Source organism: Scomber japonicus, chromosome 19 (assembly GCF_027409825.1).
Source record: "Scomber japonicus isolate fScoJap1 chromosome 19, fScoJap1.pri, whole genome shotgun sequence".
NCBI lineage: Eukaryota > Metazoa > Chordata > Actinopteri > Scombriformes > Scombridae > Scomber > Scomber japonicus.
Genome location: NC_070596.1, coordinates 7,335,823 through 7,361,674, shown reverse-complemented (window position 1 = coordinate 7,361,674; position 25,852 = coordinate 7,335,823). Strand labels below are relative to the sequence as shown.

The 25,852-nt window shown below is 42.1% G+C and overlaps 1 protein-coding gene across 1 annotated transcript; it reads right to left on the bottom strand.

Annotated features, from left to right (window-relative positions):
• Positions 1-531: 531 nt before the first annotated feature.
• Positions 532-25,674, bottom strand: tprn (taperin). Its single transcript, XM_053340195.1, has 4 exons — positions 23,382-25,674; positions 2,779-2,965; positions 1,745-1,869; positions 532-1,116 (listed from the first exon to the last, which is right to left on the bottom strand). Exons 1-4 carry the CDS (start codon positions 25,551-25,553, stop codon positions 1,054-1,056), a joined length of 2,547 nt encoding a protein of 848 aa, XP_053196170.1. The 5' UTR covers positions 25,554-25,674; the 3' UTR covers positions 532-1,053.
• Between the last annotated feature and the right edge of the window lie 178 nt (positions 25,675-25,852).

The window sequence follows — 25,852 nt, the reverse complement described above, 5'->3', positions numbered from 1 at the left end:
AAGAAATCAGAGTTTGCTACTGATCGATGGAAATCTGGGTGCATATTTCAATTGTTCCCTCTCCTCGTCGTCTTGGAGAAGGGTGTTGAAGTTTGCTTGCCGTTGAGACTCTTCTACCAAACGTCCAGCAGCTTCGATACAGCATAGTTTGCCAGAAAACATACAAAAAAAAAACCTAAAAAAAGGCATACAGAAGCTTTACAGTAAAAGAAAAATCAAAACATGCAGGTACAAAAAGAAAAAAAAAAGAAAAAAGACTACAATTGTGGCACCCTTTTACCTTTTTTTTTCTTGTTTTTGTTTGTATGCCATTGTTCTACTCGTCCTCCAGCTTCCTACGCTTCTGGAGAATGTGCGTCCCTAATGACATGTTTCCATGCTAACACTGAACTGTGTCACCGTGGCGTCGCCTACACGCGGGCACTGGCGGCTTCCTGTCATTTTTTTGTTGTTTTTTTTTTTCTTCGTTTTTTTAAAGGAGTTTATGGTCCCTCGCTTTTTCCCCCACTTTCGACCTGTGTGAGGCTAACGTGGAAGGACGGGGGTAGAATCACAGGAGAGGCCGTCTGAAGCCGGAGAATGTCTGATAGTTGGTTTGATTATGTCAGATATTTTTGATATAGAGGTGATGAGGGAAGAAAGGTGAGGACGACAGGTCAACTGTCCAGGATCGTCGTGGTGGGGGGGTGGGGTAAGACAGTCCAGCTGCTTTTTGATTGAGGATGAAGGTGAGAATCAGCCGCCTGGAAGAAAGCTGGAAAACTCTTGATATGCTGTTGATAACGTGGCGAGGAATAGCGGTACCGTGGCAGGAAATCAGCTCAAAATAACTAACATAAAAAGTAAAAAAAAAAACAACACTGTGTTTCCTGTCTGATCAAGAAGATGTGCTTGGAGCCGGCTGGAGTGTGTAGAGCTTCTTGGAGGCAGCGCAGGCCCAAAGGTGTAAAAACAAAAAAGGGGAAAAGGGGGGTCCCTCGCTGGGGCTCCGGCTGCAGTCTGGTCCCGCGGTTGAGTGTGAGGTACTACTGTACAGCTGATTGGTCCGAGCCATCAGAAGTAAAGAGCGGGCTCGCTGCTGTAGTCGGACAGGGAGGAGCTGTCTGCTGGCGTGAGCTGAGGAGAGAAGACATATGTTTAGAAGTCATGTTGTTACTCCTGCATACTCTGTCCTGTTCTTTTTTTTGGTTCTGTTCATGTTGTCTTGTTGAAACAGAAGAAATGTATGAAGAAGTCCTGCCCTGCAGCTACAATAGGATCATTGTCATTCATCAATTAGATATAATAAAAACAGACTAGTTTTACTTCTCATGAGCAGAAAAACGCTCCAACAAAAGACCTGAATCTGACCTGAGTCTGAATTTAAGGCATGAAACATTTAAAGGTACTATTGATAATCAGTAATTTATCCATAATCAAAGAGTAATATGGTCCTGCAGTACCAAAAATCAATACAAACAATTGGAACCTGCAATCATTTTCATACAATGAAGTGCTGAAACAACTAGTTGATCAATCGATTACTCAGCAATAATTGATTTCTGTGGTTGTTTATCAATCAAAAATCCCTAACACCCTCCATTCCCAGCTTCTCAAATGTGAGGTTTGCTGCTTTTTTCAGTTTTATATAATTGTAAATTTCAGGTCTGGAAGTTGAAGCTGGGAGCTCCAATTGGAGAGCCCGGTATTTCACTCTAACACAGAAACTTAAAACTACTTTAGATGAATTAGAGTTTTCTCTCACCATGACTTCCTCTGTCATCTGCGTCTGTTGAGCAGCGGCTTCTTCCTGATGAACACTCTCATCGTGTTTGTGCTCCTGCCAGGCGCTGAAGTCCACAGCGTGCTTGGGAATGTAGCTGGAAAGATCTGAAGACCAAAAAAAAGGACATAATGTTTATTATTCAAATGTTAATTACTTTGTTTTCCTGCATGTGTTATTGTATTTCAACTTCAGCATTTTAATAGTCATTCATTTTAATTTCAAAATTTTTTAAAATATTGTTCCTTTTGTGCATAATTTATGTATTTTTCAATGACAAGAACACCTAACAGTTATTTATAAGATATGAGCACATAATGTTGAATGCTGAAAGTACCAGAAAATGAGTTGATGAGGTCAAAATGAAAACAGAAACTGCACCAAAACTAATCATAAGTCCAGATCACATTTTCTCACATGTAGTTCACAGTATGAACAGTAGGGGTCTCTGTCATCATATGTAATCTCTGCTCGGCTACACTCGCACTATGCAAGTGAGGGTAGTGTCATGTAATAATGAAGTGATGACCATTTAGTCTGGTTTTGTCAAATTGTCAAATCTTAATCTCTCTTCAACCTTTTCAGATCTTTTCTGGACAAATTCTCCATCAGATTATAGATTTGCTTTATAATAGTGGAAAACAAAGGGTCTGAAAATCTGCAGTTTTTATGTGTATTCTCTATGATTATCCAACACAAAGAGGGAAAGCTGTAAAGTGGCTGAACTTGGTGGAAACATACAAATATACAACAGTGTGGACTACAGAGTCACTGATAAGAAATAAAATAATAACACAGTAAAACAACAATACAGGAGTTATCTTCCTCCCTTATCACTGACTCCATCTTCAAATATGATTTTGCAGCCTTATACACTTTGTAATAATTCATTTACTCGGTAAACAAAGTTACATCATGGAAAATGCAGCCGAGATATATTCCTCTGGACTGAAGTGTGGTGGTAGAAACAACAAAATAAACCAAAGACTTCATCCCAACGTTTGACGTCGTCTCACCATTGCTGTTGTTCGTGGTGAAACTGGGTCGAGGGATGTGGATTCGTCCCACCATGCTGGGCTGTTCGTCCGCCGCCTTCTCGTCTCGTCTGTCCTCCTCCTCCTCGTCCCCGCTGTCCCACACACTGCTCTCTGATGGATACTCGTACGTGCTCTGGAGACTGGACTCGTTGAAGGAGATCTTGAGCTGGAGGAGACACAAATTCAGTAAAAAATTGAATGATTATCTTTTATCTATGTTTGAAATGCTTTGATTTGGCAAAAGTGTTACTGTTCTAATAATCAATAATAAAAAAACCCAGAGGGGAAACAACCAATAAAACAAACGTGACCAGATGATAAATGACAGTATTTTTTCCCTTCATATTGTAAATGCAATATAACACTGATTTCCCCTGGCACCATATTTTGTTTTCACTTCCCTGGCACCACAATAAGGAAAATAACACCAGTCAACAGACTAATGCCAGTAAATTTTGGCCAAGGTTCATTTACTTTTGGCGGGGGCCCGATTTAGAGCGACTATCTGATTTAAAATATCTTCTCGGCTGGCAATAAAAAAAGGAGACAATAAAGTGCAACCATTTCCTGCTTTCAAAATGCCACCAACTGTTCTCACCTTAAAAAACTTGTCGACCACTTTCAGCAGTTTACTCTGGGCCAGCTGAAGTAGGTCTGGGGCCCTGAGAAAAAATCAACCTCCCCCTACCAAACTGTGCACAGCCACAAATAGGTACAACCATGCCCTCATCCCCAAAATCTAGTATCATGACTGCAAATATAATCGTGATGTTAGTAAGTTAGTAATGGTCTAATAACTTGTTTTTCTAGAGATTTTTACCACATTTCTCAGTCTTCCAACAATAAATGGATTTTTCTCAGTTATAAATATAGATTTCCATACATACAGTACAGTGGCATCTCCATGACAACTGAGCAAATGCTATCTGCTGGTGAAGACCGTGAGATGTAGTCTGGAAAACGTGATCCTTGAGCAAAAACTTTTGTTTTGTCAAATTTCGCAAACAAGCCAAATCCCTTTTTTGGAGTTTAGTCAATTCCAAAACTTGTTACAGTTCCCATAAATCCCCCCAAACCCCTCACATCTCCATATTTTGAGTTATGGGGGCAATATACCGACAACAGACGATTTATTTCAAAACTCATGAATGATTTTTCTTTTAATAGAAATATGAAAAAGAATGAAAAGAAAGCTCACATTTTTGTATATTTGTATCAGGGCCCCTGGCAACTGAAGGGGCCCTAAGCAGCCATTTAAAGCTTCCTCAAGCCAGCTCTTGGTTTACAAGCCAGATTTGTTTACTAAGAAAACAAACCACCTGCTGTTGACTATTTGTTTGCTGAGTTGTCTGGCAGATCACTCGCTGAATCAGGCGGGATTTAAAAGTATCCGATATCCTCTCACTTCAAGGCACAGATTTTCATTTAATACCGATGCCCATTACATCACCCTCCTCCAAGAATGCTGCTTTTTTTTATGACCGCAGCAAACATTAACAGGTTATAACTTCCTTATTGCTCTGTATTTGCATGGTCTATACTAAACATTGTCACGTGTCTCGGCCCTTTGCTCACGCTGCAGTAAAGCCGGTATAGCTTGACGCGAACCAACTCCCTCATAACTTATTCAACAGAGCTTTTAATTGGGATTTCTAATGGAGCCAGCTGCAGTCAGTTGAGGATGCGTGCACTGTACTCTGTGTGTCCTCTAAGTGGGACAGGTGGCCGCCTCGCAGGAGCTTCGGGGGCCTGTGATTGATCGTCTCGGGGCGTTCTCTGTAAGACATGTCTGTTTGGCAACGCTTCAGTGGTCTGCAAACAGAGTTCGCGGGCTGAGACGAGCTCTCGCACTTTGCTGCACCGTGTAATCCAACAGGAAGTCTGCAGACAGAGACCTCAGTGGTTTCAGCTGTCAGTGAGCACACTGACTGGCAGTGTTTCTCAAAGGGAGACATCTCGCCCCTTTAGAGGAATGTGACAGGTTCTCGGAGAGGTTCCTGATACAATCAAGCTTTCAGGATATCATTTAAGTTGCTGTCTAGACATTTGATGAAACTCAGTCCCATTCAACATGTGCCTGTTTCAATAAGTTTTTTTGTTTAGTTTTTTTTACAGGCACTTTCAGAAAGGATACACATATTTCCATCAATACACCTCTACTTAATATCAATGTTGTCTTCCTTTCTCCTCATGTCTCTTTGGGCTCTCATAAACCTACGAGATACAGTTTCAGGATTACAGAAAATGCCACAAATGGTTTCTTATAGGTTACTTTTTTATGTCCTCTGGCCACATGTAGGCATTGCAAAACTTTTATGGTTTCCTCTGAGTTGCCATAGCGTTGACAGCTGATACCCACATGCATATATACATATAACAGGCAGTTTGTCCGTGTCTTCACCAGGGTCGTCAGCTGACTGCTCTTATCGTGCTGTACCTGGCTCCATCTACTCTGCTGGCCCTGATCTAAATCTTCCCTAATCTCCATCACAAGGCCACATGCCAACAACAGCACCTCTGACTCAAAACCGTTGAGGGTTAACATTTAACCTCCATTTAAAAACATTGTGCTTGTTCCATATACTTCCAACTTCTTAATGAGCTGTCTCAGTCATTATGAGTAGGTTAGAATGTTAGAATGATATATGGAATGTGTTTGTGAGCTTGCCTGTCCAAAAGAAATACTACAAATATACAACTTATTTCTATATCCAAACAGATTTTAATACAATGATTGAGGACTTAGAGGCTCATGATAGGTGTCTACAGATTCAGGCCAAAGAGTAGAGTCTTTATATTAAGGACAAGGGTTTATAGATTCAAGAGTATAGTCTTTAGATTCAGGACAAGGGTTTATAGATTCAAGAGTAGAGTCTTTAGATTCAGGACAATGGTGTATAGATTCAAGAGGAGTCTATAGACCTATGATAGAACACAAGCGTCTACAGATTCCAGTCAAGGACCTATAGAGTACGGACGATGGTCTAAACATTGTCTATAGGGTCTATAGATTCCAAATAAAGGTTGACAGATTAAGGACGAGGATTGACAAATTTTAGATGGCCAAAATATTCCAGATAAATATTCCAGGTCAGAAGTCTACAGTTGGTGGTCTGTTGATTCCAGACAAGGATCAGTGGTTTCAAAATCAGAGTTTATAGATCCAGGATGATTCTAAAGATAGAGGACAAATATCTATCAAGAGGACGAGGATCTAGTCCTACATATTCAGCATGAGAGTCTACAGATTATGGACAAGGGTTCATAGATGACTGATTAGGGTCTGTAGATTCAATATGAGGTTTGTTGGATTCACTGTACAATGGTCTACAGATGGTTGGGAGTCTACACATCCAGGGTCTATAAATTCAGGACAGTGGTCTTTAGATGAGTGAACTACATTCATGATGAGAGCCTACAGATTGTGGATGAGGGTCTATCAACACTAAAGACAAGCCTTCAGATGGCACATTCTACATTTTCTAAAAGAACTTCTCCTTCGAGAAGCTCCTTCACTCTTCTCCAATAAACATTTATAATCAGGTTCTGATTATTTAATTGTTGGTAATATCTGATTCGAGCTGACACAAAAACATAACAATGATAACAGTGAATAGAGCTGTATCATTTTGCATTCATATTTCATTTGGGTCACATGGTGATGTGGAGATACACAAGGGTTCACTGATCAGACTGTGAACTTTACAAAGAGCCTTTACAACTGTACTAGTCAGCTATTTGTGCTACTCCCCATGTTAAATATAGTAAAGTTTAGCCTGTGTCTTTTGCTTTTTATTCACAATGTTCAGCTATATCAACGGTCTTATTTTCTGCCTCAAGTTTCTCAAAGTTTAACACAATTATATTATAAAGCTGGACAAAAAAAACCCTTATTGAGAAGATTAGAAGTGCATATAGATGTGATGGTTTGAGGCACATTTTCAGTACACAGTTTCCTCCACTCATTGTTTCCGTCTTGTATCTTTATATTAGTTAGAAAATAATCCAAGACTAGGCCAAAGTAACACCCCTGACCTTTCAGTATTGAGCAATCAAGTAATAACAACACTGTTTTAGCCTGACAGACTTTGTTTTTTAGTCACTGGATTTTCATTGAAACATCTTTTTCCTACTTTCATTCCCTCTGACAGCCAGACTAGGTTTCTACATTAGTATTCAGCCAAAGAGTCTAATATGCAAAACAAATTAAACCCTGTGTATAGATACAGGCCCAGTCCCAGACACTTCCTATTTTTAGCCCCAAAATCTCTCTCTTTTAGTTCCTGCGTTGAATCTAACCCCGCAAAAAGTGTTTCCTCGCTGAACTGGCATCCTGTCTTGGAGGAAGTCTCGGATACTAAAAGCCAGTCTATCAATAAATCAGACTGGCCGCTGGGCTCGCTTCCTCTTTTACTGTCTTTCACTTTTCTTTGTGTCTCATCTACTGGCACGCTTCTCACATGAGACTCTTGTTAGATGACACCTTTCCACAGAAAAAAAGAAAAGAGGAACAAAATGTAGGGTAACAGAACTTTGATCTTATGTAAAAAAGATATCTCTCACAGTCTGCTGCTGCTGCTCATGTCTGAGCTTCAGTTGCAGGTCTTTTTCATCTCTATGATAAAAGGCTGCATCATGGAAGAAGAATTGATTCGTCTTCTGTCCTCAGGCTGTAGGGCAGACCAGCAGAGGCCAGATTTAGGCCAACAGGGGGCCGACTCAGGCTAGCTGGAGCTCAGCCAGGATGCTGCAGCTCGACTAACCACTAATAACTAATTATTTCGGTTTTGTTTTATATTTATTAAAGGCTGACTACGTGTGTGAGAAGGTGATGCTTTGTGTCATCTCATTATAAATCACAATAATGAGTCTTTAGTCTGGAAACTTGACAGCACAGAAGATTCCCACTCAGGAGTGTGTGTGAAATGAGTTTTGGAAGGAAATGACTGACTGATCTGAACATTCAACTGGAACCTACGGTACTTTTCTTACAGTCATACCCTTGGAAACTTACAGTAAGTTATAAAGAAGAGTCCAGGTTCACTGATTTGTACTTTAAAAGCCAAGTCAGTTGCTAACCTGAACTGGAAAAAGACTGATAAGCAAGAGATTATCAGTAAGAAATATGGCACATTGTCTGTGTTTGGAAGAAAATAACTTACACTTTGATGTGCAAACTGGAAAGAATCTTCCCATGTACTAAAATCTATATGATTATATAAAGAACTATATGAAGAAAGGACTGATTTTTGAATATTTTTATGTAGGAATATTTACTTTTTTTTCTGTATCAATGTGGAAACTATTGCCTTTTTCAATTTCTTTCTATACTTTTTTATTAAATGTAATTTCTTTACTGTATATGAAACAGAAGGTAAAAGTTAACGTGTTCAAGAGGCAAGTAAAATCATTTGAGCTTTGTGGTCATTTGTTTCATGCTCTATAAAAAAAGAGGGGGTTTTCAAGCAGATTATAAAATGAAAATGACTCATTAGGACTGTGGTTGTGAGCTGCAGCATCAGCTTCATGACACCTAGGCTGTCACATCAGTACGCAGAGTGAAAAAGGGGAAAACATCGAGCTGATTAAATCATATTTCTACTGAAACCGATCCCACAAGATTCTTTCAACTTTTACATTTCAGATGCTGTATGATTTGGTTGTCTGCGTGTTGTGCATGAAACCAAAGGGACGTGGAGAAGACAGACAAAAGGAGAAGTGAGGGACAGAGAGAGAGAGAAAGAAAGAGGAAGAAGAGAGTCGGCAGATGAGATTATGTCTTCATAATATGCCACGGCCAATGGGCGAGACGGGAGCTGCGCCAGGAATTTTTTCCAGGCCACCCAGCATGGCGTGTCCTCGTTTGGTGAAAAGTGGTTCCTACTGAATGGACATGGACACACACACACACACACACACACACACACAGACACACACACAGACACACACAGGGCCAGTTCTCTGGTAGTGCCGATGAACTCAAAAGCTGCTGAGTTACATCAGAATTAAGGTACAATGGCGCAGCTCTTTCGAACCACTGAGTGTGCAGCAGTAGCAGTGCAAGTTTTTTTGTATTTACATGATGCGCGTCTGACTGGTTGTGCATCTTTTCAAAAACTCTTTCTATATTTATCTAATTTGTTCCAGGTAGCAAAAGGGCGAGGTGTTTGCATTTGTGTTGGTACTGGGTGTGCACCTGCTCATATACAATGTAAGTAGATACAGTCAGTGCTTCTAGTGTGTGAACAAAAATAATATGACATGTAAAAGTCCTCAAAGTAAAGGTGCGTGACCAGATATCTGACAAGAGCTAATCTGCAGCCAGGTAGATAATATTAGAACAGCACCACAATGAACCGGCTGAGGAGTTTAGCTGCAGCTGCATTAGACCAAGGATAATAAAGCCAACACGTGCTCAAACAAAGCATGTGCTGCAGTGCTTCTCCACTGTGCTGGTAAATCAGGATAACTAGTTTGAACTGAACGACCACGTTTAGGGGAGACAAAGTGATGGGTGCATTATTAATGATCAGATAGAAGATATTTGCATTTCAAAAGTCCATTCTCTCTTTTATGTTTTTTTTTATATCATCATCCGAGACATTCAAAGAAACTTTTACTTTGACCAGCTGCACCACTAAAACAAGCTTAAAAGAATATTCAGACTTTTTTGGGGGGGAAGATTTACTTTCTTACTCAGTCAGAAGAGTTTTATCTCTGTACGTTCAAATAGGCCCGAGACAGCGTTAACTCTGAAAACTGCTTGCGGAGATATCATCTCACACAATCAAGCATAAGCAGAAATGTAAAATATTAAGACTGTGGTTTAATGAGCGGTTCGGAAACGTATGATGTTAGCAGAGGTATTTCGGGCTATGCTAAACACTGCGGCAAAGCTCAAATCAATTGCTTCCATTGTATTGGGAAACCTCAGAGATTGTCCTATACTTCCAAACCTGGACAAATAAAACCGAACCTACCAACTATGGACCAGGAGGAAAGAGCTAGTCATGTATTTCATGGGAAAAAAGTTCACTTCTGTGATACGCCCTCAACATGCTGTCATGATGTGAAACTTTGAAATTCCCGTCCGAAAGTAACAGATGGGATACTTGTGCAACACTGCAACAGCCACAATACAACTGTGCAATATGTTGTCATTTCTTTCTGTTGCCTTCAGTTGTCTTTATTTCCTGTAGTGATTCAATTAGACCGGACGCTCTTCGGTGAAGGCAACCATGCCAAAACTACGCCACAAGTACACTAAACAATGACTATTCATGAGCTTGTTATTGTTGCAACAAAGTCATCTTACTTGTAGTCACATTCTTTTTAGTAGTTATAAATAACTTGTTAGCATGACACACCTTAAAACTGAAATGTCTTCAATGAGCTTACGACAGAAACAGCAAACAGAACAAGGATTCAATGTCAACCTTCCAAACCCAAATACCAGACCTTTAGGTGACCCAGTCAGCCGAAATATTTAAGTAAAAAGGTCAGTGCGCACCTGAGCTACAACCAAACTGAATGTGATACCGCCATGTCAGCGTACAGCAACTGAAAACCTGTAATCCATGCAGTGGATCAAGGTCAAAATGTACGTGGTTGTGTAAGTGTGATCAGAGTACTCATCACAAAGCTCTGAGTAAATGTGAAAGTTAAGAGCAAATGATTCAAGTGCTACAACCACAAATGATCACAAACTGTAGAAGCTCATTAACTTATGTAGGTGGAAATGTTTCCCACAGTGTTAGATTCTATCTGTGTCAGTACAAATGAGATAATAAACCTGAATATTGATCATTTGTTAAGTTTTGTCTCAGCTAAGGTTAACATTGTTTATTATACCTGAATTATACTATTAATAATCATGATTTGTAGCTCATTAGATGCCCAGGTGCAGAATCTAGATTTGGTACCTCAGTGTTAGGATACTAGCTAGGTAATATACTTTTTATTTCCCCATCCCAAACCAAACAGTGCCTTTGAATAGTGCTACACAGGTGGACATTACCTATGACAGCTTTTAACTAGTGTAGTCATTGTGCAGATTATGATTCATCGTAGGTGGTGGTTTGTTGATGACAGATGTATTAATGGTGTGTTTGTGTTTGTTTAACCTCCACAGATGCATCAGATGTAAAGACAGGATATCCTATTCTCTACTGAGTGATGTGTATGCTGCAACACATACCACCTTCCCTACTGTAAAATGCTGTTTAATCATTTATGAAGTACTAAATCATGTTGCAGAAAAATGTTCAGATTGTGGTTCAACAGGAAGGTACGTGTGTTACTTCTTTCAAGTTTCCTTAATCACTTTAATTATATTGTGATGTTTGAAACCTTTATGAAGCTTTCCGCTTTCAACATATCTTGGTCTGTCATTCCTCCCTGGGATTTGAAAGCTAAAACATATAATTCACTGATTCCCTCATATTGTGAAACCTTTGGGAAGTACGACTCCTAAAGGTTGACATACTTCTGCACACAAGGATCATTTAATGTAGACAGTGTAGCATTTGTGATACTGTAATGAATGATGTCCAAGTTTCAATTGCCATCTCTTATCAGTCTGGCATGCCTGTAATCAGGAGGTGGTTGTGCTATCAGTTCCTTCAGGCATTTCCTCGACCAAGGTATGACATTAACATCTATACTTTGGACCTCCATTGTGTGTATTCCCAGTATGCAGGTCATTTGCAGTAAGTATAGAATAAAGCACACTAGAAAACTTTCTTAAAAGTCGAGTCCCAAAGCCAATCAGCAGAAATGATCCAATCCCACCAGAGCCAGACATGATGGAGATCACCACGTGTACAGGGAGCGTTTATTATTGCTTGACTGTTGTTTGTTTATATTTGCCTGTCCTGTTTTATAAAAGGTGTTTATGAGCTGCACCTGACCACTTACATTTTATTACAACTTTTATTACAACAAACATTTTGTACATCATTAGGCCTACAAAAGCCTCTCCTGATGTATAAAGTCAGCAGTTGGGTAGATCTATGTACATATTAATAGTTTGTTCTTGTAGCTTTAGGTTTAAGGCAAACAAAAAAATCTAAATCAAAGATCAATTTTATGTTATCTACAAATGTTGATAGTTACTCTGCATTAATAGAAATAAAATAAATCTAGCAACAGTTGGACAGTGGTAGAGTATGTGACTAATACATAGTTAATTAAGTAACACTTCTAGTCTACTCCAGAGTGAGACAGGATTGGTTGCCTCGATACCAGTCTCAGAGCACACTCGTTCTCTTGTTTTTGTCTCTAGTGTGGCAAACGCACGTGTCTGGTTCCACACTTCTGGACGAGTTAGTTATTACCATTTGATTAAGACAGATAGCATAATGACCCTGTCTATCACATGAAGGCAGAGTCCATCCAAAATGATACTCACAACCAGCCTGTTGTAGTGCCTGCATTCATTCTTCCTGCTTGAGGTGGAGAGTTTAACAGTAAAGTGAACTAGGTCAACCTTTATTATATTCATTAATCAGATATGATTGAGAATAATTCACAGTCTACAGCTTAATACAGTGGAAAAAAGAGGGAAAAAATACAGTTTGGTACAGTGTTCGCTATGCCAGAAACTAAAGTTCCATGCAAGTCTCAACCTTTGACCTAACCTTTGAACATCAACATAAAAAAATTAATAATTCTTCCCCCACATCAGGTTAAAGTACGATCTGACGACAAGGTCAAACTGCACCCATTTGGCTCCTCAGTGAGCATCGCTTATCAGTTTTGGACAAATTCCTGCAGGCATTTATGACGCTAACTGATCGACATCTCTTTTTTGTTTCTATTCAAGAATTCGGTCAGTCGTCTTCTCAGCAGGAAAAAGCCAACAACAATCCTTCCTCTCACACATGATCATGTTTTCATGCCGACTGCATGGAGAGGAGGGGCTATTCACAGAAGGGTCCGCTGTTTATGTGTTTGAGGCGAGAAAGAGAAAGAGAGAGAGAGGGAGAGAGAGAGCAGGGCAAAGAGGGGCTGAGCCAACCAATGTGCTGCATGCTGCTCTACAATGAAATACGATTTTAGTCATTTTTAATAGTCTAAAATATAGTAAATCAATAGTGTGGTGGGTGGCCACACATAAATGAATGTATAGGGCGGTTGATGCCTGCAGTGCTGACCAGCAGTGTGGGTGAAAATCTGTGTTTACACTGCTGAGTCTCAAGACTGTGTGAGTCATTGCTCTAATAGTATGCTCTTTGCTTTGTGTGAGTATGATTGTGTGTGTGTGTGTGTGTGTGTGTGTGTGTGTGTGTTTTGACTGTGCTGTCAGGGTTGGATTATTCAATTTACAAAAAAGGGATGGGACACATTTACCAAACTTGTGTGTACCAATGAGCCCCCAAATAGATCTTCCTGAGACCAGTGGGGGCGTTTTGTTAATAATTTGTCCCATCTAGGAACATTAGTATTGATAAGAATGAGCTGGCAACGACTGTTATAACTGCACCAGACTGTACAGTAAGCTGACACCAGCAGGGTGGAGATCGAAACCTTTCAGCAATCTACTCATTACACACACTCATGTCATTGTGGAAGCGTTGAAGGCGTTTAATACATAAAAGCTTACATCTGGACTCTCGTATGGAAGCGTTGACGGGCGGGTATGCCAGAATAACAGGAACAAAATCAGGACAAAGAAAAGAATCAGGGTCAAGCATCTTTCTATGAGGAGGATCTATATTGTGTGTCAAATAAATGTCCCATTTATCTAGGAGGTGAAATCATAGTCAAATTAAACAATGGCTCATTTTTTTCATTACTTTTTTCCTACATACAGAATAAAAAAATGAATCATCAGTGGCTTCAACAAACTCTGTCTGCATCATAAAAAACAAACAGAGAAAGAAAAGCCAATGGGTGTGTCTCACATCGGTCCCTAGGTCAACTGGTACTGAATGGCTATATAGGCTATTGGATTTCCGGCGGTGATAAGGTTATTGTTTCAGTGAACTTTGGGACTTAGAGATGAGTCAATGAGCGACATGGTGTCTAGGCAGCACATGACGGTGAGTGGATGGTGTTTAAATTCAGGGCAACAGCAGCAAAATGACTGCTGACGGATCATTAACAGAGTTGTCTGACTTCCAATGGGCAGGTTTTTACCCCCGTTTTATTTTTTTAAAGGATGATAATTAATACAGCAGAACCGAAATATAGCCATTATATTTCTTTGTTTTTTCAAAACTCGATGTCTACAGTACCCACAAAGCAACTCGACCACCAACAGCTTGACCACACATTCAGCTGTGTCATGCTAATAGTGGCTAATATAGCCTGAAGCTTCTAGCCTCCAGTAGAGATGAGGACTGGACTACAGAGATCTGCTAACCTCACTACTTTCTAACTTCATCCCTCCAAACCCCTAGATTTCTTTCAGATTTCGCTCTGGAAAACGCAAGCTAATAAACAAGAAATTAAAACTTTTCATTTTAATGTTAAAATTGGACCTTGAAATCGGCCTAAAGAATTCAATATGGGACTCTGTATGGGACTTATACTACAGCAGATATTTTGACCTGTCATAGCAGGAAAAGCACAGGTGGAACTTGGGAGGGTTCAAGCACACAATACTGCAGAGATACCATGCACTATACTGGGATCATACATTTGGAAAAACTAACTGGGATTAAGCCATCATTATGTTATAAATTGCACCTGTGCTTTTCCTGCTTTGACATGTCAAAATATCCACTAAGGAGAAGCTCTATGAGATGGTTCAAGTCAGAAATGATCCATGCTGGGCTGAAATACACCAACAAGTGACCCAAGTAAAACAGAAACATGTTTCGGGACTTTTTCAGCCTTGTACTTAAATAACTGACCTTAGCTTCACACTGGGCCTCATGAAAACATAGCAGTGCTCTCTTAAAACATCATAGGTCTGAGCTGTTTGGGTCTCCACCCACAGAAATACTGATTTAGGTTTAGCTGATTACAGAGCGTGCTCACCAGGAAACCCACTGAAAACATCTTTATTAGACAATGTTTCAATCTTACGCGGTTCTCCAGCAGGTCAAAACGCTCCTCTTAACAGCTGTTTCATCCATTAATTACAAAACTACAACATCACCACCGATGTAACAATGTCTGTGTGTGTGTATGTGAGACAGAGACGTGTGTGTGTCCTTATCCTGGAATCCTAATGACAGGATAGAATGGCTACGGCTCGTGTTGCCCTAGCGACAGGCGCCATGGATATATGACAGAGGAAAAAAACGGGAGAGTGGAGGTAGAGAGAGACAAATGTGCCACATTAAGATAGACACCTTTTGATTGTGTAAACAGGAAAACAAATGATTAAGAGCGTCAATGATTCACGTGCCAACCAGCAGCCGCATAAACAGAAATACCATTTACATATCGCACTTCTCGGGCCCAGGACGAGGACTTATTAACCAACAGAACACTGGGGTGGATTACTCACTGCCTCCATGGAGAGAGAGAGCATTTGAATAAAATTTACATTACGCACAAAAAAAAAAAAGCACCACACACAGCTTCTGATTCTCAACAGTGTTTTGCATCAGTAATTGAGGAAAAAGAATGGGATGTATTCTTCGTCTCATTGGAGTAGCTTCTAACATATCAAAAAATATCGATCGGTGTGTACGTTTAAGCAGATGGTATGGAGGGAAAAAAGCACTCAATGAGACTACGTGTGTCAGATGTCAGTGGTTTCTACCTGCCTCTTTCGGTCGCCCACTCGTTTCTTTTTATAAACTTTCAAAAAAGCCCTGTCTGTTAACGTCCTGCGCTTTTAGCCTCTTCATCTTCTTACTCGTGCACTCTCAAAAACCCACACACATACACACATGCACACACTGAATTAAACATGACTACGATAGTGGGGCTTGTTGGCTGAATTCTAATTACACTGACTTTACAGGGTTGCACATGTGCCTCGGGGCTTTGTGGGAAACGAGCGAGTGTGTATGTGGAACTTGCTGTGTTGTGCGTGTGTATGAGAAACAGTGTATGTGTGTGTGTGTGTGTGTGTGTGTCCACATCCTGCAGCCACAGAGCCATCGGAAGAAATGACAAGAGGAAACCATATTTGTACCAGCGGTAATATCAAATGATAAAAACAGAACAAAAGTCTCTCTCATGTGACAGCCTGTGAGAGAAGAGTCATTCCGATGTTTTAAAAGTCTGATTGTGGGATTTTGAGTGAAGGACCCCTTTCTCTAAACACCAAGGCCATCCTGGTGCCTTCACTGCCTCACTACATGCATCTCCTCCTCACTACACAAGATAACAGTATCTCACCTGACAGCTAAAAGTGTTTCTTAACAGTCTTTAGATATTTTGGAAGCAAGAATAGAGTGGTGAGTAATACAGCTGCTCAGTATAGAGCCACAGGAAGTGAGGTAAGACTGTGAGAGACTTGGTTCCAGGCCTTTAAAAGCCTCTGTGTTAATTCCTCATAATCTAGAAATTTGATGACGTTCATGTCTTCACTTCAGCTGAAGGATCAGATGTTCCTCAGAAAATTGTGTGAACGAGCTAACCAGTTGGGTTCATGAAACCTTTTCTAGATAAAACACTTGAAGACCTTCTTTTAAGCATTAAATTTAAAGCTGCATTATGTGATATTTTTTATATTACCTACTGATCACTGATGATGTATAATCTGATCATTTCCCTCAACTCCACGCAGTGTTTTATCCTTTTTAAGCTCATAGTTTTGGTTTTACAGCCCACAACTCAACTGCTTTGGTTCATTCTCAGTAGCAGTAGCTAGCTGTTTGATAAAACCACTGTACACTACCCGTTAGCAACAAGCTGGTGAACACATTGGAACATTTGGCTGCTAAAAAAAACAGATTTTTTTTTCCTCTGGGGGTGTTGAAGAGCAGGAAGATCAGGAAGCCAAAAACAAGACTAGCATTTGCCAGGTTTTTAAGGTTATAGTAAGCCAATGTTGTTGAATTATATTCTAAATATTGCAAAATATTTCAAACTGCAGTGTGCATCCATGTCTGTCCAGACTCATAATATCTGTAAGTGAAGACTTTGAAGGAAGTTACTAAAAAGGTATTTCCACATGCTTGGCCAATAAAGCTGATTCTGGTTCAAAGTTGTAGCCATGACAGTAGACAAAGCTTCTGATATGGATGTTGCTGCAAAGAAGCTACAAATTGTGAAACTTGGATGCCTCTTACACATATTCAACCCAGCAGCACAGAGGATAGTGACGTCAACCATCATCATTTAATCCTATTTTGCATATTTAGTATTCTTGATTTATGGCCGAAACACGTTTTAGGAAGTCACAATGACCTTTGATCACCAAATTCTAATCAGTTCTTCCTTGAGACAAAGTGGACATTTGTGCCAGATGTAATTAAATTCCTTCCAGGCCTCAGTGAGATATCACGTTTAGGAGAATGGGACGAAGTGAAGTCAAAGTGACGTTTGACCATCAAAATCTAATCATTTCATTATTGAGTCTAAGTGGACTATTGCTTCAAATTTGAAAAAATCCTGGCCTGGAGAGGAGGCTGGAGGCAGCTGGAGGCATAAACTTGTACATTTAACTACATTCAAAGTCAATTTCAGACTGCCAGGTTTAACTTTTAAATTTCAACGTGATGTGTTGCCTGGTTCTTGAGCTTATGAAGTACAGGGACAACATCATAGACCTTAAAACAGATATTTGGTTTGGTCTTCAAGGCACCAAGACTCCATTTTCTTTGGGAAAATGGCAAATAACTGTTGCTGGACTGTTGCAATGAACATTGAACAGACTGGAATTACTTCAGCATAGGGAAATAGGTGACTGGACATATAATTTAGTAACTCAAGTGGAGGATTTAGTGTTACTGACACAACATATTTTAGAGATACCATTCAAAATGAAACTGAAGCGTATCTCTGTCTCTTCAACTCAGTCTCAATAAAGAAAAAAAAGCACTCAGGATAGTGGGCTGTTACTCTGGGAGGAAACCTCTTCTAAAAAAAGCGAAGGGGGTGGGGTAGTAGGTTTCAGGAAGCGTAAGGGAGGAGAGATGGGGAATGTCTGCCGGGTGGTAAATAATTAAACACAATGGACTTTCACACCTGTAGCCCAGGCGCACAATGTAAATGTAGCAGTGTGCCCTTTCATCGCCCTTCCTGTGTTACAGAGAGCTTTTAACCATTTAGGTTGGGGTATTTTTAACCTGCTGTATGTATGACATTTAACCACAAGTTTAAAAAAAACACAAAAAAACAAGTTTCTTAAAACAATAATGAAAGTAAATGTCCTACATGTATGCACAGAAATGGATGAATGTAGTCAATGCCACAATAACATGACTTGAGATTAGTCATACTGTCTCCAATGTATTCATAAAGAATTCTTATCTTTTAACTATACATAATGGTAAGTACTACTGTTGCAGTGCATAGTTTAGATTTAGGTTATCATAACTCATGTATTTGGGTTTAATTAGTCCAGAAACCAAAGAAGAAAGAAAGAAACATTATCAATTTTTGCTTTTTAGTCCTGGTCTGTTTCTTCTTCACACTGACTAAACATGACATCATGAACTGATGTCATTGGACAGTTTTGGTGACCGTCGTCCTGCATCATTGGCACTGCACCACATGGACCCCTGCTGCAAAATCTAATTCCCATGACTTACTTTGATGCAGCTTGTGTGTGAGCATTATTTGCCAGGACTGCAACTGGAAGATGAGGGCTCATGCAAGAAAACACAGGCTTTGGTTGCACATGTGAATCTGTACAAGACATCCTGGCACTGTCAATGTGTAATTGTGTGGTGGACATGTACATCTGGAACAAAAGACTTTCAACAAAGTGCTTTGACCAAAGAACTACATCTGTAAAAGGCAGAAGTAAATCCACACACTGTAGCTCCTAATGCAGATGTAGTTATAATGATATATCACTCTTGATATCTCATTAAAACTACATCTCCATTGTGAGCTACAGTGTGTGGACTTTCTTCTGCCTTTTACTGTCAATGTTAAGGCCAGACTTCTTTGTTTCAGTAGATTTAGTCTCAAACTGGACAAGGCTACTATTAAAAAAATGACTTTTGGACGTGTATTTAGATTTTTCTGCTTGATTGCTGACTAGTTTTCCTCACTTGGTGTCTTAGGAGATCACTTTCTTGCCCGTTCCCACGATTAGCAGATGGATTTGATAGCAGTTTAGAGTTTGAATTACTGCGAAAATCAAATAGCTCCTATCATAAAATCCTGTGGGAGGTCAGTTCTGCTTTGATAACATGAATGAACCACAGTACAGTTCACTTGGAAGCCTTCAAACCAGCCTCAACACATTGAACCAATGTGCAGCTGCGTCCATCCATCTGATTTACCGTACAGTTGACAGGAACTAAACTAATTAACCAAACTTCTATTAAAACATCAGTCATAAATCTGAATAATTATCACTTTCAGTAACATACGCACACTCCTCTTTACTAAACCTCCTCATTAGCTTGACGGTATAGTCATAATTACTCATAAACATGCTGCAGCAATTTGAAAATTTGTCGTTCGAGCGGTTCTTCTGCACAGATACACAATAACCGAAAACTCGGAACGGCGGAGGTGCACCGTAAAAAATCTCTTCCACCCTCCCTCCTCTGCATGTTGTGCTGACAAACACATGAGTCCCTCTCTTTTTCCCATAATAACTGGTCATATGGAGCGAAGCCTTCAAAAAACAAACCACTCCGCCCCCCCTTCCCATGTCTTGCTGCCAGCTGCGTCTCCTTTCGACAAAGAGTCCACCACTAGGAAATTGAAAGAAATCAGCCAATCCTGCCCTGCGCTAAGTCAAGAGAGCCCAATCCAATCAAATTGGAAATGGAAAAGTGAGTCAAATCCTCGGCCTGTATATTTCACAAGAAAGCCGGAGTCGATTTTATGCAAATTCAGGAGTGATGCGGTACAAGAAGCCGCACTTGACCTACATAGCTCCTCCACAATTCCTTCCCCAATAGAGAGGAGGAGATCACAGGAAGCTGGAAGCAAGAGGACAGGCCTTATTAACCATCACCACAAAGGAATAAAGGAGTGCACTGTGGGGAGAGGAGGGAAAAAAACAACAAAGCAGAGTGGTACTTGTGGAGAGATAAAGATGACAGTGCAGGAGAGATAGTGCTGGATGTGGTCCACAATCTCCTACTCATACAAGTCATAAATCAGAACACTGCAGTCAGAGTAGTGTAGATGGGGTGGGATACTTTTTTGGAAAATCTAGAGGAAGAGTTGATGATCTGCTTTGGTCAAGCTCTCTCTTGACGTGCATATGGAACATTCTTTTCCAGCCAATTCCCCTCGTAAAAAAAAAAAGAAAAGAGGAGAAAAAATGGGTTTGGGTTTGTCGGAAAAAGAAGGCTCACAAACCAGATCCCAGACCAGAACGCTGAGCGGAGGCCATTCTCAGAGGCTGCTCTCACACCGGACAAAAAATTCCACACAAATTATACAGCCCTGGCCAAGCCTCGGTGCTTTTGTAATTGCCCAAGCATGCCCTGCCCAGAAGAGAAAAGAAAAGAGGAAAGAGAGAAAGAAAAAAAAAAAGCGAGCCTTGATGATGACCGAGAGGAACGGACAGACAACAAAAGGAGAAATTGTTTGGTTTGGGAGTGACAAAGACAAAAAGAAGACATGATGTGCTCTTGTTTTGTGGGCGCACTCGTTGATCATCTACACTCATTTAAAAAAAAAAAAAAACACCACAACCAGGTCGCAGCATGGGTTGGACTTATTTGCACAAGTCTGCAGCCTTTTTTTAAATATCCATCATTATAAAGTCATGATCAGCAGGAAAGCATTGCCTAAACCCACAGAACTTTATTTTAAATTCTTACTCAAGGTCCCACAGTTTCCATTGACACTAAGTATATGATGCTGCCTGAATTACAGGGAAGTGTGGGGAAAATGCTGCACAAGACATCTACAAGTTCCTGTTTAAAATAATGCTGCAGCAATTACCAACAATCCATCCAGACTACTTCACTCAAAACTGATGCTGGGTAACGTTTTATGTTATTTCCCCAACTGATGCTACAATGCTTGAGTTTTGGTATGGAAGCCAAATGTTGTCTTAAAAGGACAGCGTCACAATTCTTTAAGTTTGTCTTTAAACAACAACAACAACAAATCCTTTTAGTGCGAAAGTCCCTCTTTTTGTTTCCATACTTCCACCACAGCTCAACAGGAAATTATAGAGAGGGAATTTGATGCTACAAAGACTGTACATGTAAAACTGTAAAACTGAGACTGCGTCACATCAACCTAAATGACTGTGTGGACACACTGTGGGTTTTGTCTCCCCCATCAACTACATTGAAAGCCTATTTAAAAGGGGATCTTTTAACAGTGAGGAAAACTTCTTTCACTGTTCATAGAACTTGTCCTTTAACACCACATGCTGTAAAACGTGCCTAAGTTGCAATCGTCTAAAATGCACTCATACAAAATATGGTAAAGTTTCAATACAGTTTTAAACAAGCTGATACAGAATGTATTACTTCCTGCTTGCTGTCTTTTGTACACTTTACAGTCAGCTCCCAGTTTGATTTACTGTAAGTGGAAATAGTCTAAACTGGTTCAATACAAAATGTGATATAGTTTTAATACAGTTTTAAACTAGCTTTAAACAAGAATGTATGGAGGTCAAACTGCGGGAAAATGTTCTGAAAAAAAAAGAAAAGAAATTCAAAAAAGGTATATCAAGTGGAATTTGAGGAAAATCAAGAATATTGGTTGTGATGATTATCTAACCATGAAAGGGTTATTACCTCCTGTTTTGTCTCTTTTGTACACCTGTGTTAGAGAAACGGCAGTGAATCAAACAAGATCTAATCGACTGTAAAGTCTTTGCATTTGATAAAATCGTGACTGGCCCAAGTTCCTCGCCCTGCTTGTAATAGGTAGTTGGATTTACTCGGAGAACAGAGGATTACAGCAGACCAGGTCAAGGAAATGGGACTGCAGCCCAACGTCAGAGAGGCTGAGACACCGGCCTAGATTGAAGAGCTGCCAAAAGGCTAAAAATATTCAGCATTAGAGGCAACGTGGTGCTTTGTAGATCAGAAAGAAGAACTGTGATGTTGCTGAATGCATCCTAGAATATAGATTTTAGAGTAGACAGTAGACTTTTGGAGGGAGAGTGAATGATGACATATGTCAAAGGTCTAGGCTAGACTCAAACCCAGGATGCCATGTTGTATGTTTCACGGGGACCCCAAGAAGACTAGCTGACGTCACGGCGTCAACTAAAGGGGACCCTAATAAACGAATACACACCCTGAGCATCTGAACCACCACAGTGCTCCAACAATGTGTTACACTACATAAAAATTCAAGCCACAGGCTGCAATCTTTGACTGTCTCTTAATTACAGCTACCAGGGCAACATAAACACCACCAAGCTGCTCCACACACTGCGTGGTATCTGAAAACAGCCACCAGCAACTCGCAAAAATTAATTAGAAACATCCTCTGATATCTAATTAATCCCTTTATACAGATGAAACAGAGGCAATTTAAGGCAAGACCTTCGCCAAGCAAGCACCAGATTATCTGATTAAGACTATTAGATAACTGTGATGCCCAAAAACACACTATTTGCTATCATTTAATTATCTCAGCTTTGAATGAAAACACAGATTCATTCAAACTGTGCACAAATCAATATATTTGTTCGGAGACGGGTCAGCAGCTGGCCCGAATCCCTTTCAGCCAGCTCCCGAGAACTGAATACAGCTTTGATGAGATTGTTCAGTCAATAGGCTTGGAGAGCCACCTAAACCCAATCATGCTCCCTGCGACAAATAACACGCTTTTGTGGGACTGCAATTCCACAGCGAGGAACGCTGCGTGTCACTCCAAGTGGCTGTGTAAACACATGCTTTTAATCCACTTAGGCGCTAAGGCCCAGGAGCAGGTCAAGTGAAGGGAAGTGAACATTTTAAGTTGCAAAGCATAACACATGCTAAATAACTGGGAGGATTAGCCGTGAGAATGGGAACAGTTAGATGCTCGGATCCTTGTGAAGCAAAGGTGAGCAGGGTGCACTGACTCGGCTGTAGAGCAGAGCAAAGAGACACCGAAAGAGACACAGAGATGAAAAGAAAACAAAAACAGAGCATTTCCTGTGTGACGCCTAACTACTAAATTTAGATCAGAGGGCACTGTAATGATTCCCCTCTGGAAGATTTGCCACATGTTATGCATACGATTGTAAGGACACAGGAACATTGCTACCTTCTGTGTGCTGCAGAACATTTGATATTCATTCATCATCTATCAGATCTATAACAGAGTCTGATTTAGTCTATCAGATGCAAGAGAATGGTGGAAAAAAAGGCCCAATTACAATGATGTACAACAAAAAGCATTTAAGGAAGTGCATCAGCATTTCTGCTTGATGAATGGCTTAAATGATGCATTGCTATCATAGTAGTTTGACTTATCAGTTTATCAACAAACCTGTCAGCATTACTCTCTGTAAAGATAAAGAGTACAATAGTAAACATGTCAATAAAACCACAAAATCTGGGTCACTTTTTTGCTCTCACCTTCTTGCCCGTGGAGCCTGTCTTGGTGAGGCAGGACTTTTCCATGGAAAGGTATCCACCGATGACCTCAATCTCCTCCACAGCAGGGTAGCGTTTCTTCAGCAGGGAGCCCAGCTGAGCGTACGGGGCCTGTGGGGGCGTGGACCCTGGCGGGGCCTCAGTTGAGGCTTCCTGCTGTGGCTCAGGTGAGTTCGGCAGGCCCTCGGGTTCCACCCTACGTTTAGGCACCACAGTGAAGGTGTTCCCCGTTTTCCTCTGTACCATGGGGCTGGGAACAGGGACGCGTTGAGGAGGTTCCACCTCAATGTCGTCTATGTTTGTTACTGGCAGCTGATCTGCAGGAGGTTTTTCTGGAGCTGGCGAGGGGATAGAAGGGGTGGGGGACAGGATGGGAGACTCTGAGGGGGCCGGAGATGCGGCAGGTGGAGAGAAAGGGGGTGACGTTGGGATAGCTGGAGAAGAAGGGGGTGAAGAGAGCGCAGGTGGGGAGAAGGGAGCACGGGCGAGAGGAGGAGATGGAGACAGAGGTTGTGAGGTCGGAGGAGGCACAGGAGTTGTTGGAGGAAACGGGTCAGGCTTGGGTGACCTCGCCACCCTCTCCACCTCCTCCTCCTGCTTCTCCTCATTCCTCTTTGAGGGTGTGTGAGCGGGCGTCAGGGTGGGGGAGGTTGGCACTCCTGGCATGGACAGCTCCGCCGCTCTGTGAGAGGAGGAAGACTTGACAGGGTTGGGTGGCATAGGTTGGCCTACTGCAGAGGACCCAGCGAGATGGCGCTTGGGGATCACTGTGAAGGAGTTTCTGGACTGCAGACGAAGGTTTGCCAGGGCCCGTGCCTGGGTGTCCGAGTCAGGAATTCGGGTAAGGTCTGGTTTTGGAGCGGGACGGATCTCAAAGTCAGAAGAGTTGCGCGACACCTTCAACAAGATGGGACTTGAAGGGGACTCGGCACGGGCACGGCGAGTATCTGGAGAGCATGGCACCTTGGGACTGGGGGGGGGCACTGTGCCCTCCAAGTCTCTTTCTCTGGTGGGCTTGGTTTGCCCCCTCTCTGGCTCATCTCTGGAGGTGACAGCAGCACCTCCACTCTCCTCAAACCTCTGACGGAAGGAAGACACAGACTGTGGTGACCCGGTTGGGCGCTGGGGGCTGCCCGGCTCAGAGACAGCAGGCTGTGGCTTTGGTTTGGAAGACCGAGGACTCTGGAAGACAGGCGACGATGGGCCTGGCCTGGGCTTTGGCACCAGAACTGGATGTGGCTTGGACCAGGGTCTCTGCCTGCTGCTGGCACTACAATCCAGGTCCAGCAGGTTCTCTGTGCTGTGGGACTTCTTCTGCAGCTTCCCATAGTTGCTGTCAAACTTCTGCAGCATCCGACTCACCCTACCTTGACCATCACCTGTTTTGTAAGATGGCTCGTGATCAGGGCGACCAAGGGTGCTCAAGTTCTCCTCGCTCTTGCTTAACGTGGTGTCATAGATGACCACTTCCTTGGCTCTTATCTCCGTAACAGCACTCCCTCTGCGGTCCAGGAGGTCATTCAGGGAGCTATAACTACTGACACCGTTTTGCTGCCAGTTGGACCCGGCTTTCGCCCCCCCACCGTCGGGAAGGTAATCCGGGTCCGACTCAATAATGATGATATTGTCGGCGCGGATAGTCCGTATACCGGGGACGCTGCCGTACAGCTCCAGTATGTGCTGGACCGGACGGGCGGCGTTTTCTCGGTCCTGTCGTCTCCTCCGCTCCTTCTCCAGCTTGATGAACGGGTTCTCCTCCAGCGGGCCCAGGCTCTCCTGTAGCACCAGGCTCTCCGGTCCGCCGTCCTCCCTCTGTGCCGTCCTCTCCGCGGCTGTCGACCGTGGCTCTTTGTTGTTGCTGCTGCTGAAGTGTTGGTTGGCCGTGGTGATGGTGTAGTTTCGCCCGGACCCTCCTCCACCACCACCACCACCGCCGCCGCTGCTGCTGCCGTTTACATTACCCGTCTGCTCGCCGTTGACCCGCTGCGGACCGGGGCTCGAAGCGCCGGGGCTCGTCTCCCCGGCACCGGCTCCTGCACTCCCGCCGCCCTTCGCTTTCCTCCTCTCCAGTATCTCTCGCTTCCAGGCCGGCATCCTCGGGCTCTCTTGCCCGGGCTCTTGGCGGAGGACGCGTACCTCTCCTCCGCCAGACATTGCGGAGGCTTTAACGGAGGAGGGGGGTGAAGAGGAGAGAGGCAGGGCTCCGGTGCGGCTATTTAACTTGTATCCGGCTCTGACTCTACCTGCAGCACCATTCACCGCACAGTCACGCACATCACCGCCGTCTCTTTTCTTCTCTCTCCTCTCCCTCTGCTCTCTCGCTGTCTCTGCCTCCCTCTGTCCCCACAGCCCCTGAACGCGGCCCCGCCCCTCCGCAGCGGCACGAGCGGCTTCGGCAGTCCCATTCTTCGTTTTTATTGGTCGTTAAGATTTACGCACACGCCCCCTCCCTT

Coding starts and splice junctions, on each gene's coding strand:
- tprn (XM_053340195.1), bottom strand. CDS start 25,553: ATGTCTGGCGGAGGAGAGGTACGCGTCCTCCGCCAAGAGCCCGGGCAA. Junction 2,966..23,381: donor CAGGCTCCACGGGCAAGAAG/GTGAGAGCAAAA, acceptor TGTCTCCTCCAG/CTCAAGATCTCCTTCAACGA. Junction 1,117..1,744: donor AGATGACAGAGGAAGTCATG/GTGAGAGAAAAC, acceptor TTCTCTCCTCAG/CTCACGCCAGCAGACAGCTC.